Source organism: Phalacrocorax carbo, chromosome 4, assembly GCF_963921805.1.
Source record: "Phalacrocorax carbo chromosome 4, bPhaCar2.1, whole genome shotgun sequence".
In the NCBI taxonomy this organism is placed as follows: domain Eukaryota; kingdom Metazoa; phylum Chordata; class Aves; order Suliformes; family Phalacrocoracidae; genus Phalacrocorax; species Phalacrocorax carbo.
The window spans coordinates 65165314-65179367 of NC_087516.1; the positions used below are offsets into that span (position 1 = coordinate 65165314).

A 14054-nucleotide genomic window follows, 5' to 3' on the forward strand; every position below is an offset into this window, starting at 1 on the left:
AAAATTCACACATTAGAAACAGTAAGGCAGAAATTAGGAAATTAACACATTAGGAATATTAAGAAGCAACAAGCATAACAGTGAGTTTTCTTCAGCAACGCACTCTCTGAAGAAAAAAAAAAGTCAGTGCTTTGCCAGACAAACAGACACACTGTCTGTGAAGTTACCCGCTGGGTAGAGTGCAGTGCTGGTCTTAAATCTTTATGTTCAGTACCATATATTGCATATGGGGTTGTTGGTGAGCTGTTCTCCTTTATGGGTAAGCTTCTCCCTTTTGGGGAGCTAACATGTCAAAAAGAGCTATTTATTCCTCCTCTCCTTCCTAAAGTGCGGAGCAGCAGCACATTGGAGGAAATGTGATTAAACCAAAGAAGTAATTCAATAATGTCTGGCCACATTACCCGCTTTTATTTGCTGGCAGTCTCTGCTAGGGATGTAGAACCTGGCATGGGAAGGGTTGACTTGCCGTACGCCTGGCTAAAAACACTGGCTATCTATGAGCCAGTCTTGAGCTGCTGGGTTGTGCCATTTTGATCATGTCACAGCAGCCCCCCCAGTTCCTCCGTCTTCCCACACTTTGAGGAGGTGAGTTAACCACAGTTTACCCCATGTTTTTCTGTTTGCATCATTCTCTCTGTTTTCTGTGAGGATTTTCTTTGGATCACTGATTACTTCCACATATAAAGGAAACACTGCCAACACACCCAGCTTCCAGAGGGACAGGAACACCCAGAGGAAGCTTTCAAGCAATCTAAAAACACTGGGAAGAAGAAGAAGTATTAAAAAAACCTAACACTAACATTTTTGAAGAGAATTCTAGTAGGTGCTACCCTTTAAAAAAAAACCTGTTAATCACTACTTGGCAAAATGATGATTGGAATTGCTTTTTTAAGTCCAAACTCTTATTTTTTCCTCAGGAAGAAAAAACACCAGAGGAACACTTTGTGAAATGTTCAGTGCATGTCACGAAACACCTTAATGATACCTAAGGCCTCCACCAACGGCCCTAGGATGAGCCTCAGCAGAATGCCTTTTTCCTATAGTATTTGTGTAATAGATACTGAATGGCAGGAATGCCTGTGACTGCCTGCCTGCCTGCAACGGTTACTGTTCTGGAAGATTTCAGCATGCAGCAAATGAAACAACTGACTCAAGATTATGCCATAATAGCTATGCCATAAAAATGAATCTATAAAAATAAATATTTCGTTCCTGAAATACCAAATCCTTTACTAAAAGCTTACATCTCAAAAACCACAAAGAGATATCTGTCTGTGAAAGCCCACAGTAACTATGGACAGCTTACAGAAGAGCACAAGATTTATACTCTAGAAAAAATGGTGACATTAAATCCTTTAAAATACGATGTAATAGTCTCCAGCAGAGGTAGACAAATCAATAAGTGGAAAATATTTATTTTGGGGTCAAATTATGCTCTTTCACCTGATTGTAAGTTTCCTGTGAACAGTTTAATTAATGTTTTTTTTCAAACTGTGGCTTGCTAGTGAGTTGTTCATGGTGACTATTCACATATCAGTATTGGAGTTGCGTGGCTGACCAAGTAAGTGACAGCTTTATTTCTTGACACCCTGGATGACCTTGTGGACAAGGTGATGGCCTAAGCAGTGAACTGAGATATTGTTACCCTCAAGGAGACAGCGGCAGGTGGAAGGACAGAGATAGCAGAGAATTAAATTTTTGCTTTTAAATATGAGTAGAACATTATATCTATTCACCTGTAATTTAGAAATATTTTTTTCCCAACTTTGGAGTTTTTTTAAATTAAAATATTTGTTTGTGTCTGGAAGAAGCAAGGGGAGTGTAGCATTTTTGTTACATGACCGAGGAGCTGCAGGAGGAACAAAGCCTCTTAACACTCTTGCTCCACTGTAAAATGTCAGAGAGTTTTATTCTGTGGCAAGGAGAAGAAGGAAAAAGTTTTTATCTTAGTGATTTTTACTGAGCTCTTTGGATTTCATCTGAAATTTGCAGTGTTGGCAAAAATGAGTCCATAGCTGTCTCGAACTTTTCTCTCCACTGTCCCTCAGATTAATCTCATTGTGTATGACTGACAACTCTGATAGTCCTCCAGAAGTACTGGAAGTAATGCAAGAAAAAAGGAACAATCTCTGTAAACTGTAAACATGATCATTGATGCTACTTGTAAAACTACATGTAGTTGTCCCTTCCTCTCCTTTTTTCTGGACTTGGCCTGCGACATCCCAAAAAAAGCAGCTGTGACTCCACTGTCCTTCTGCCATCCTGTTTCTCTTACATGTTTTTATGTTGTCTTGGACACTGTGTGACCTTGGGGCCAGGCGTTTCTCTTCCCCTGGCAGTGGCATGTCCTCTAGCCTGCCAGCTACAAACTGATTTTTTTCTTTCTGGATTGAGGAGTACAGAAATGTTTGGAAGATGTAATTGAAGCTCAGGCAATAGCTTGTGTTCCACTCACTTAGCTGAGGCAGTCTGCTTTACTCCACTCCGGTGCACTCCTGACGAGAGAATAATTCTTGCCAGAAAAGATCAGATTGAGCCTGAAAGAGTTCAGATCTATGAAAAAGATTCGTCTGACGGAGTCAAAGTCTGGTGTGAAAACTCTTAAAATAAAACAAAATAAAATAATGAAAATCTTGCAAAGAAAGAAATTCATGTTCCCCTGTTTGGAAAGGCAGAAAAGTAGCATACCTTCCTGCTTCGTATTTTGGAGGTTTTTAATGCTGTAGTGATCTTAAGAATTATGGTAGAGATTGACAACATAATAATAATAATGGTAGAAACACATTTACGTCTCCTTAGCTTTGGGCTCTGGAAGTCTCAAAGCACTAAGGGTTTTATAAAAACCTACAGAAAGACTACATCTCTCCTGTGTGGTCTGCCTGGACAGACTGTCCTGGCTTCAGTGCAAAGTGTTTGATTCTGGCTCTCAGATGTTCTAATCCAATGTGTAAATTCATTAGACCTCCTATCCCTGCTATTGATATAGGCGTATAAAGATATAAAAGAGGTGTAGATGAGTAGCGCATATGCAAACCGCCACACTGTAGGGGACTACAGTGAGATGAATCCCAGCCTAGATGGCTTGCATTGCAGTTGGCTTAATGTAGTAGGACTCTCCTTTGGCTGAGGCTGCAGGCAAGTGTCAGGACTATCCCTGAAACTGCCCTTACTCCAGCAGAAAGTATTAATGTTGTGAAAGGCTTGCATTTCTTATCCTTCTCCTAAGATAAAAGATAAGTAAATGTGGCTGTCTGAAAAGCAACCGCTTAGAATGAACACAAAGCATTTCTGATGGAGGTATCCTGAAGCCTCCAGAGAAGCTAATTTGTAGTGGTGCTATTTTCTCTGCAAAGTACCAGGCCCCAAACAATGTGAGTTTGGGCCCTGATGTGTCACCCTGTAGTCTGAGAACATGTTAGAAAGGCACCTTCTTGCCCTCATCTCTGTCTTGTGGTGGTAAGTCCTTCTTTTGCAATGTTCAGAGCCACTTGTTCATGCATTAGACGGACCTCTCCGCAAAAGTGTCTTTTTTTTTAACTGCCTAATTTCCCTGGTTTTGACTTTACGTTCCCATTGGGTATCAAAAATATTCCAAGACATCTGGTGACTTTAATTCTTGATTAAGATTATTTTAATAATTTAAATTTGGGAGTACTGCAGCATAGTTCTTGGATTATTCTGTTAAGGGGAGCTTCAGTTAAACACATCTTAACCCTGCTTGGCATTCAGACATTTTTCCTTCTTTCTTCAGATACTGCTAGGTAATCTTTTGATTTCCCTACTTTATTTTCAAATTACCAGTTGCAAGGAACTGCTTAAGCATGGAGAATCGAACAAAGAAAGGCAAGAAAAAGCAGACTATCTAGTTGACATAACATTGTTATACTTGCATTGTAAGCTGAATTATTGAAATTATTGTATTGTAGGAGAAGGCTCTGTAACAAAAATATTCTCTGATACAAGCTTGCTTTTTTTGTGTTGTAACAGAAACCACCAGCCTGCAACATCCTCATATTTGCCTTTACTTGCCTCCCAGTATTCTGCATTGCAATAAATTTATCTTCTGAGAGGTCTTCAAAACACCTTCCACCTTGTGTCTTTGGAGGACAAACCATGCTCAACCAAATGGTTTTGGTGGTGCTTTCTTGGCTATGCATAGCACTGGAGTATATGGTCTCTTATATGACCATGTATTAATTTTTTTCCTGGAAACATGGCCATCTCTACAGTAATTCTTACTTCAATTACAAGACCAAACCAAACATCTCTGAACTATTAAGTTTTCATTATGCTGAACTTGTAAAATGCTTCCTGCGATAGAAAAAGTCCACACATTTTCAGTACACGAGGATAGGTGCAAAGGTATCGTCCTCATGGAGGGAAAATCTCACTGATTAATTTTTGAACAGCATAGATGTGAGGAAGTTTCCGCATGGCTGGCCAACCAGCCAGCCTGCTCCTTCTTCCTTGTCTAGTCTAGAAAGAAAAGGGAAATTCCCTTGCATGTAGTAAGGTAGTCAACTGACCCCCTGGAAAAAAACAGAGGACAAACATTTACCAGTGAATTTCCATTCCAGAAGTGGGAAGGAGATTTTCCTACAGAAATCACAAAGGAAATCTCAGTGTATTACACCAATGCAGAACTGAAAACTGGTCCTTCTCTGTATGTGTTCTGCAGTATACCCTTGCCTTTATTTGCCTACCTCAATATGAAAAGGAATAATAGAAAAGAGACAAGAGGTAGCTTAACCACCAGTAAACAACCCTAAATTGTGTGGACATACAGTCACCTCATTTAATTATGTCTGGTTTGTATTACTTTCCTCAATCACTTTGCCAAATAATCCAAATAACGACAACCACAGAATGACAGAATCACAGAATGGCAGGGGTTGGAAGGGACCTCTGGAGATCATCTCATCCAACCCCCCTGCTTGAGCAGGCACACCCAGAGCAGGGGGCACAGGAGCGCATCCAGGTGGGGTTTGAATGTCTCCAGGGAAGGGACTCCACACCCTCCCTGGGCAGCCTGTGCCGCTGCTCTGGCACCCTCACAGGAAAGAAAGAGTCCGGCCCCATCCTCTTGACACCCACCCTTCAGATATTTAAAGTATTGATGAGATCAATACTTATACAATCCGAAGGAAACAGTAGATAATGTCATGCACAAACTAACCAAAATAACTCTGTAGATTAAATTTACCTGGGAATATTTCTGAAATCAAAAGGGAAATATCGGAGATGAAAACAAATGTCTAAATTCAGGTATTTTCAAGCTTAAAGGAATCTTTCTTTTTGGCCCAATTCCTTGTTGCGTAAATATCTAAAGATGTTTTGGGATATAGTCTGACATGCAAGATTTTTTTATTAAATTATTTTTTATTATTTGATCAGATTTTTTTTTTGTTAGAGTGTCTCTTGTTTCATAATGAAGCACAAATTTTGTTTTCAGATGTAAGAAGAGGGCATAGAAGGGTTTAAGGATCACTATCAGGGGTCACAGCTGACTGCAACGTCAAACTAGAGAGGAATGCATCAGTTTTCGTACTATAATACAAAGTCAGGAGCTGTAGCGAGCAGTGTCTTATTATGTGAGTCCAAAATTTCTAAGCTATTTGCATGAGAAATTAGTGTAATTTATATTTTTATAAACAAACCCATATGAATTTAATCTCCTCTTCTATCAGCTCCTGTTTCCTTTGTCAAGGCAGCTTGGAGGCAAACCAGAGGCAAACGGATTTCCACATGACCTACTTTATCTAGCGAGATACATCGTCTACTCCAAAATTTTGGATAAACCATTTAAAACACTTCGGAATGTACTTGTGAAAGAACACAGCGTCGATGGAGGAATCAAGGCATCTTGCATGTGCTTTGTGGAAGGAAGGTGGTAACTGAGACAAAACCACTCTCAGAGGAGCCTGAACTCCAGCTCAACGAGCCGCAAGGCGGCACAGGCACCGTGACCATGGGTGTAGTCATCACATAGCAGGGCACGGGGTCACCTTGCCAGTCGAAGTGCATTTTATTCAGTGTACTGCGTAGTTGGTTATGGTATCCGATCACAAAACGGGTACTGTTTTGGACAACAACAGCTATGTGGGATTCAGAAACAGCAACACGTGCAACGGTGCAGTAGCTGGCCCTGAAGTGGTTTGGGCACTGTCGGCAGCAAGGATGGATCGATGTCTTCTGATCTCCCTTCTCTAGCTGCTCTGCTGGACACATCCTCTCCCTGGCCCCCAGCAGCTGCCAACTGCATGCTCCTTTTCAAAAATGGGGGAAGAAATCCCTCAGTAACCCAACTGGCTGCAAAACAGCTGAGGGCTGTTGATTTTGGTTTTTTACTAGCAGTAAGAAAAGAAAAAGAGTGTCTAAAGCAAGGGAACCTCGTACGAAAAATAAGGTGGCAGTTCCTCACGAGCATTGACTGCAAAGCGAAAGAGCGAGATTGGTCCTAGTGGGCACAATGGGACCTCTGCAGCTTTTTAGGCCATCGCTGATATGCTGGCAAGGCAAAGAAAATCCTTTTTCCTCCAGGACTGGCCTTGTACAGAAACACAAAAGACCTCCGTAGTGCAATTAATTGAGCTCAAAGGACCTTTATCCTCTGGGCTTCCTGAGTAACAGCACGCTTGTACAGAAATAACCTGCGGGGACAAAGTGAGGGAAGAGGGTGGTCGGGATCTGACGTAGGGTTACAGCAGTCCCGCAAGCAGAGGCTACCCCGGGGGTATTCGGTACTTCCAAGCACAAGGCATGTTGCAGGAGAATTTCAAAATGGAGCATGCTTAATGTTGTTTAAACTTCCAGAACAAAACCGTAGCAGGCAAACTAGCTGAAACATTCATTCTTGACAGAGGTCTTTGTGACTTTTATCCTAATTTCGGGAGATTATGCCCTAGCCTAATTTAGCTGGGTGAAAGGATTTTTCTGCATGGAGAAACTGGCCGGCATAATTATTTCAGTTGTGCCCACTAAGCTCTCTTCATAGACAGTTTTACAGCTGTAAACATGCAGATGTTGAGAGTCAAACCTAAATATTGTGCTGTTTATGCATTTCGTTAGTGTTTTAATTGCTTTGGTCTACGCTAATACAGGATACCTAAATTATGAACTGCGGAGCATTGCTGTTTATGCACAGAAATCCACGGTATTAACATTCTTGGTTTTGCTAGCTGTTCCCTTACTTGGGAAGAGAGGTACAGCTATGTGCAGCCCTCTCGTGAGATGATTAGCGAAAGCGCCAGTGGAACTGTGAATGGGGAGCTCAAATGGTTGGGAGCAGAAAAGGAAACCCACCGTCACGACTAGAAAGGGAGCAGTCCATCAGACAACATCTTAACTAGTCATTTGGAAATCTTTCTTTGCTATATTCCTCAATTCAACAATCCAATAAAACATTTTTACGTCCAGTGTTGGGGCTTGTGATTAAGCTCAACAACAAGGTATGGTATAAAAGGCAGTTTTTATTACTTATTATTTATTGCTATTCTTGACATTAACTCCTTTTCCCTAACCGATGATTTATTGTTTTACGGCAGGGATGGAACCCATGCACAAAATTTGTCTCTGGATAGCTATTTTCAAGAAAATTTCTTTTCAAGAAAAAGATTATATGACAAATATATGAAAGCTAATGCTGGACTCCAGGGTAACGCTGCCTTCAGCGTGTTTTAAAATACAAATATAATGTTTTGAAAGTTGATCTCAGGGACAGTTTGGACCAGATGACTTGTTTGGTTGGTGCCTCCATAGAGACCCTGGCTTTCTTTGATTAGCCCTCAAGACACAGGTTAACTAATGGGATTTAAATGAACCATTGGCTCATGCTGCAACACCCTAATGGCAATGGCATTCTTAGTGAGTTCACACTCTGTTCTTGCTCTGATGATATTAAATTGTCTCCAGGTTCCTAAAGGAAAGTGGAAAATTTTGTGGTCTTACCTGACACTTGGATAATCTCAAATGTTGAGGTTCTTAAACTCTGTCATTAGTGGTTTAAACAAAAGACCTATACTGAAACACAGCTAGAGGCCGAAACCTAGCAGTACAATTTGAGTTCATGCTTACCAGCTGCATGCACCAGACCACTTTTGAACTCTTTCCAATAGCCCCACTGAGGCAGCCGAAATGGTGACGTACAGAAACGTACGTGAGGATGGTTTGGATGCAAAGGTTTGTGCGCTTTTGACATTGATAAAGGCCAACATGCGCTGTTTTTCTTTTTTCAAATGTTTTTGGCAAACTACCTTGTGCTTTGACAATCTTTCTTTTAGTACTTCATAGTGCTTTATCTGTCATAATGCTTCAAGAATTAATGGAGATTGTTGTGAAAAGATTTACGGTGAAACTGATGCGCTGATTCTAATGCCTCTGACCTTTCACCTTTCTTTTTCCTGTTATTTCTGCAAATTCCCTGTTAAAAAGCTGTAACTGCTGCTTTGTAACTTTTTAATGCAATATACCTTGATGAATAGCAGCATCGCGGCGCTCCCTTCAACAACGGCACACTAGGGGGACTATTTCTCTACAGTGGAAGAGCACTGGTGCTAACAACCACCAGAAGTCCCAGTTATCTGTAAAATAATAATAATAATAATTTTTTAAAAAAGATAGATAGATAGATAGATAGATAGATAGATAGATAGATAGATAGATAGATAGATAGATAGATAGATAGATAGATAGATAGATAGATGTGTGTATTTCTATTTATTTGGAGATCTTTTCTGGCAGAGTGGAAGAGACAGAGGGCTCCAACAGGGGAGGTGTTGAATAAGTTTGGTCTTTCCCTTTCCACTGAATAGTGTTTAGGGTTGCCCTGCGTATCACTCTCCTTTTTTTTCGTTTGGTTGTCCTCGCAGCCCGCCGCCGCTGAAAAATAATAACATGAGCAATGCCGCAGATGGATCAGCAGGCACGGGCAGTCAAACATGACTATTACTTTTAAATTTTAAATTTTGGTTTTGGGTGGTTTTTTTTTGGTGGCTTTTCGGTAGGGCACGGTGCGGAGGGGCTCGGGGTGTGTGTGGGGGGTCTGCAGCGAGGGGTGCACCCACGCGGGTGGGCGCTGGCTCTTCCAGGGGAGATTTCAAATCCTCCCGACGCTCCCACCCCCGTGAGTCCAGCCCGGCCCCTCATCGCCGCTTCTGGCCGCGGAGGCGCCGTCCCCCCGGCCCGGGGACCGGCCGCACCTGGCGCGCCGCCCTCCGCGCCAACCCACCGGCGTCTTCGCCTTTCTTTTGATTGCTAAGGCAGCCTCAGACTTAAGGAGTTTACTTTTAGGCGAGTTGTTTCTAATGCAGTTTTATAGGGCTTTTGGGGTTGTTCTTTTGGTGGTGGTGGTGTGTGGGGGGGTGTGTTCCCCATCTCTAATGCGGTGGGTTTCAAAGAATCACCATTTCAACCGCGATTTTAATAGTTATTATTCAAATAGCCACCCATTCGCAGCCCCGTCCTTCGGAACCGAAAACAAACGGACTCCCGCCGAGTCGGGCCGGGCCGGGCCGGGCCAGTTCGAGGCACCCCCGCGTACCCCGCTCCCTTCCGCCGGCGCACGGCGGGCCCGCCCCGCCCTGCCGCGGCCCGCGCCCCCCTCACGGCCGCGCCGCCGCAGTCCCCGCCGCCCGCCGACTACAGCTCCCAGGATCCCTCTGGGAAGCGCCGTCCCCTTCCCTCTCCCTGTTGTTTGAACAGGGCTCCGGCGGAGTTTCGTGAGGGGGGTGGCGGCGGGGAGCGGCCGCGCCGTGGCTCCCCCGCTCGGGGCGGTGCGGAGGGCGGGCGGGGCGGGAGGTGCCGCCGGCCGGTGGCGGTTGGTGCTGTGGAGAAAAGTGGGCTGGGGGCGGCGGGACACGCACACACACACGCACGACGCGGTGAATAGCAGGGCAAACCCCTCCCACGCTCGGCGGGAGGGCGAGGAGCCGGCCCCAGCCCCGGGGCGAGACCCGGCTGCGGCTCCCCCCGGAGGTTGAGGGGAGGGAGGCAGGAGCGCTGGCCGATCCCCTCCTCCCGGCGCGGGGGGAGGAGGAAGGGGAAGGAGCGATCCCGGGCAGCCGCGGCGGCCGGCGCTGAGCTCGGCCCGGCGGCGGGGCGAGGGGAGGAGAGGAGCGGGGAGGGGAAGGAGGGAGGGAAGCCCCCCGCGGCCCTTCCCCGGCGGGAGGGTCCCGGCGGCGCGGGGGGCGGTGCCAGGGGCGCGGGGCGGTGGCTGGATCCTGCCCTGGGACGCCGGAGCCGAAGTTGCGGCGGGGCGGCGGCCGCCCCTGTCGTCTCTCCCGATGTTCGTGTGACTCGGCGGCGGCGAGGAGGAGGAGGAGGAAGGGGGGAACCTCCCGCCTCAGTCCCGCTCGCCGCTCTACTCCGGCTGGTTGTTGTGCGTGAGAGACAGACACACACACACCGCTCCCCCGTCCCTCCCCTTCCCTCGCCCCGCAGCCCCGGGAGGCCGGAGCGGGCGCGGTGCTGCCGCCGCGTCTCGGGGCTCCCTCGGTCCGGCCCGGCCCGGGCGCTGCCGCTGCTGCCGGAGGAGGAGGAGGAGGAGAAGGGCTGCCCCGGCGGGCAGGCGGCCCAGCCATGAGCGGCGGGGAGGTGGTCTGCTCGGGCTGGCTCCGAAAGTCCCCACCGGAGAAGAAGTTGAAACGCTACGTGAGTGCTCGTTCCCACTCGCGGTCCGTGCTCCCCTTCCCTTCCCCGGCGCGGCTCCCCGCTCGCCTCCCGCTCCCGCCCGGCCCGGCCCGGCCTCCCCGCGCGGTCCCTCCCGGCCGGGCCCGGCGGCGCCGCGGACGAGCCGCCCTCCCGGCCGCCTCCCCGCTCCGTTTCGGCCGGGACGGCTGCCCGCTGCGTCCCGCGGGGCTTCCCCACCCACGATTTTCCTTCCCCCCCTTCTTTTTTTTGTTATTGTTCCCTCCCCCCTCCCCTCTTAAAAAAGGGGCGCCGAGCGGTCAGATCTTTCTACCCTGCTTTTATCGCCTTTCCGAGCGAGTCGGGAGAGGAGGGAGGGGGGCGGAGTTTTTCCCTCTTCCCTTTGGATCCGGGCTCGGTGTATATATATGTGTATATATATGTAGTTTTAAACGTAAACACTTGCCGTCCCGGTGGTGGTGCGTGATCGAAGGGGAGGGCGGGGGGCGCCCCGTAACCCGGCGCGGCGGGCCGAAAGCCACTCCGGGCGGGAGGGCAGCCGGAGCCGCTGGCCCGGAGGCGGCGGGAGCCGGGGATGCCCCGGGAGCCTTCCCCGCTGGGGCCGGGGGGGCCTTTGCCCTTGGGACCAGAGCCCTCCGCATCGGGGGGGCTGATGTGAGGGAGGGAGGTGCAAGAAAAGTGCTGTTTTCTTTCTTGAAGTTCAGCCTGCTGTTGCTCAGAAGTAGACACGTTAGCGGAGGCTGCAGCGGAGCTGACATTGAGTTCGCAGGAAAATGGAGCGCGTTTGCTGAGAGGGCAGATTTCGTGACAGGGCAGCGGCGGTGGTGCTGTGCGCCGGGGCTCCGCGGTGCTGGCGGGGACGCTGTCAAGTCACGTAGGAAGAATGGGTGATGCCAGGAGTCATCTCTGCCGAGCCCTTTCCCGCTGGCACCCGGGTCGCTTCACGGCATCTGTGTAATTGGTACAAAGTGTTGGGCCTCCTGTTTTGTTTTTGGTTTTTTTTTTTTTTCTTTTCCCTTTTTAAATCTTCATTTGGCCAGTTTGGTGGCGTTTAAATAGAAACAGCCTCTGTAGTTATCAGTGGCTTTGTTTTGTTTTTGAAGCAGCTAAACCCTCAGATTCATTTAAGAATCTATGAATGTGGGTCTTAACGTGACTGTGTTGTTTTCATCTGTTAGCGATTAACAACAGCTTCTTGAAGAACTCTTGCTGTTATGGACAGTTTTTTTAAATGCCAGGAAGTTGGTGAAGTGAGACTCTTTAAATTAAAAAATAATATTTGGGATAGCCCATTCTCTGGTTCCCAGTGGCAAAAATCCTGTTCATGTGAAAGACGCAGGATCAGACTTGCAAAGAGAACATCCTGATGGGTCACAGCAGGGCTGTGCTTCCCTGCAGAATTGGACATAGGCTGTATTTTTGGCCGATCCTCCATGTGTGTGCATATATTTACAGGATGCTGCTTTCCCAGTGTGTAAGAATTAAGAGCAATATTAATGTTTTTAAAGCTTGAATAAATTTCCCACTCAGACACTAAATCATGTACAGTTATGCTGTCTGTTAATGGCCAGAGTTGTAAGCAAGAGTTTTCCCTCTTAAGTCGATACCATAAATCAGTCCCTAAATAATATGCTAGCTTTTTTCCACGTAACTGTCCTTTGGTTGTATTTATAGCTCCACTTCCATACTGGACCTTTGAGGGGAAAACCCTGCCTACAGCATCGGTCAAGTCGTTCCCTGTCCTAAAGAAGTAATTCCTTATACTTTACATGAAAGGGGGATCTGCTTTTTGGGAAAGCAGAGTATTGGAGAGAGAGTACGGCAAGCTTATATGAGCATGACTCGGTTTAGCATCTGCGTGCACTGCAGGCCATAAGGTTGTAAGTTTAAATCTTACACATTGTTTTAGACTGTTTTCTGCTTGTGTAAAAGAAAGATACCATTTAAAGGAAGACTTAAAGTAAAATGCCTCCTGCTTGTCAGGAGGCTGATCTGTTGTAGGCTAAGGGTTCACGCTCACTTCAAAGACCTAAAAGTGACCTTGACATCACGATCGCCATCTTCAAGCAAACAAAAAGTTGATGTACTTAAGACGATGAACTTTAACTGAGAGTGCTGATTGAAGTGTTGGCTTACGCTCTCTGTAATTCTAGCTTGGGCAAATGCACAGAAGAGCTGTGGGGTGTGTTTTTTTTTTTAAAGCTGTATTTTATTCTGGTGATATTTCAAGAGGCTGCACCAGACGAAAAGATGGGAAAGTGATTTCAATAGGGAACTGCTTTTCTGCAGCGCATACTTTTCACATATATATATGGAAAATTGTAACTTCACGCTCTATTAGTTTCTGCATGCAAGTGTTGGGGCAAATCCAGGTTACCATCTGGGGAGGGAGATAAAAAGTCTGAAATTGCAGTTAAATATGGTTTCAGTTCTTAGGAAGGGTGAAAAGGAGCACTTTGAAGCAAGTACATAGACATATGTTTCACAGGGACTTCAATTTTTAGTTTGAAACAGTTGGACACGGTATTAAAGTTAGCTTACAATGGTTTTGAGGCTAAAAAAAGAAAAAAATCCTGTCCTGCAGGTGGAAAAAGCAGATTTCCTTCAATATATGCCTTAATGCCATGGATGTCTTTTACCCCCTTAAAAGGAGTCCTATTTTCATGTCTTGTTCATGCATTTTTAGTACGGAAGTAACTTTCTGATAACCACTGGCACCCGGTGTTGGTTGCCTGGAGCTGGTCTTCAGAACAGTTTGTTTGCTGAAATAGACCAGTCATTACCAGGAGCAGATATCTGGGGAAGATATAAGTTAACTTTTGTGTCGGCTGGGGGTCTGAGACCAGGATGTGGATTTAGCAGAGAAAAAGGGGAAGGGAGCTGGGGCTAAATCCCACACAGGTCTCTACAGCCTATGCAGCGGCTGCACAAGTACATGAAAGAACTTGCATAGGGATACAGGACTGCGAAATTTCATGGCTTCCACTACCCTCTGTATTATTTTCTTTCCTCACTTATTATGTTGCTTTCAACTTTGCAAACATTTGCACCCTCACCTTAACCTACTGTACTTTTTCTGCTCTGGTCCCCTTATTTTTACAGATGTAATTGGAAAGCCCCTTTCTCTCCATCTGTCTTCTAAAAAGTGATAATAAACCTTGGCTTCGTGGTTTTCTGCTACGTTGCAGTTCTGCTGTGCACGTGCCAGTTAAAATAGCTGATTCTTTGTGGTAGCAGCATAGAGGATTTTTTTACTGCCATTATGCGAAGAAACCACTAGATATTTAAACACAGCTGTCCTTGGTAAAGCAAGGGAGGAAAGCTTGAGGAAATGGGAATAAGTCTTCTAAATTCTCTCCTAGAGCTGCTACGCTTTCATCTGGGTGGTGGCTAAGGCTCAGTATGACAAC

The 14054-nt window shown here is 46.2% G+C and overlaps 2 protein-coding genes across 4 annotated transcripts in view; one reads left to right on the forward strand and one right to left on the reverse strand.

The window, feature by feature from the left end:
* Nucleotides 1-9599: 9599 nt before the first annotated feature.
* LOC135313254 (basic salivary proline-rich protein 1-like) lies at nt 9600-10577 on the reverse strand. Its single transcript, XM_064450823.1, has one exon. It carries the CDS (start codon nt 10575-10577, stop codon nt 9600-9602), a length of 978 nt encoding a protein of 325 aa, XP_064306893.1.
* The window catches only part of GAB1 (GRB2 associated binding protein 1), a 102261-nt gene continuing 98036 nt past the window's right edge, over nt 9830-14054 (forward strand). For 2 of the 3 annotated variants that reach the window (XM_064450249.1, XM_064450251.1), the window contains exon 1: nt 9830-10647. In XM_064450249.1, coding sequence (XP_064306319.1) covers nt 10576-10647 — 72 coding nt within the window. In that variant the 5' untranslated portion in view covers nt 9830-10575. The remainder of the gene's footprint in view (nt 10648-14054) is intronic. The other variant, XM_064450250.1, reaches the window with a different exon arrangement.

Excerpts from the sequence above, each read along its gene's own strand:
- LOC135313254 (XM_064450823.1), bottom strand. The coding sequence starts at position 10,577 with ATGGCTGGGCCGCCTGCCCGCCGGGGCAGCCCTTCTCCTCCTCCTCCT.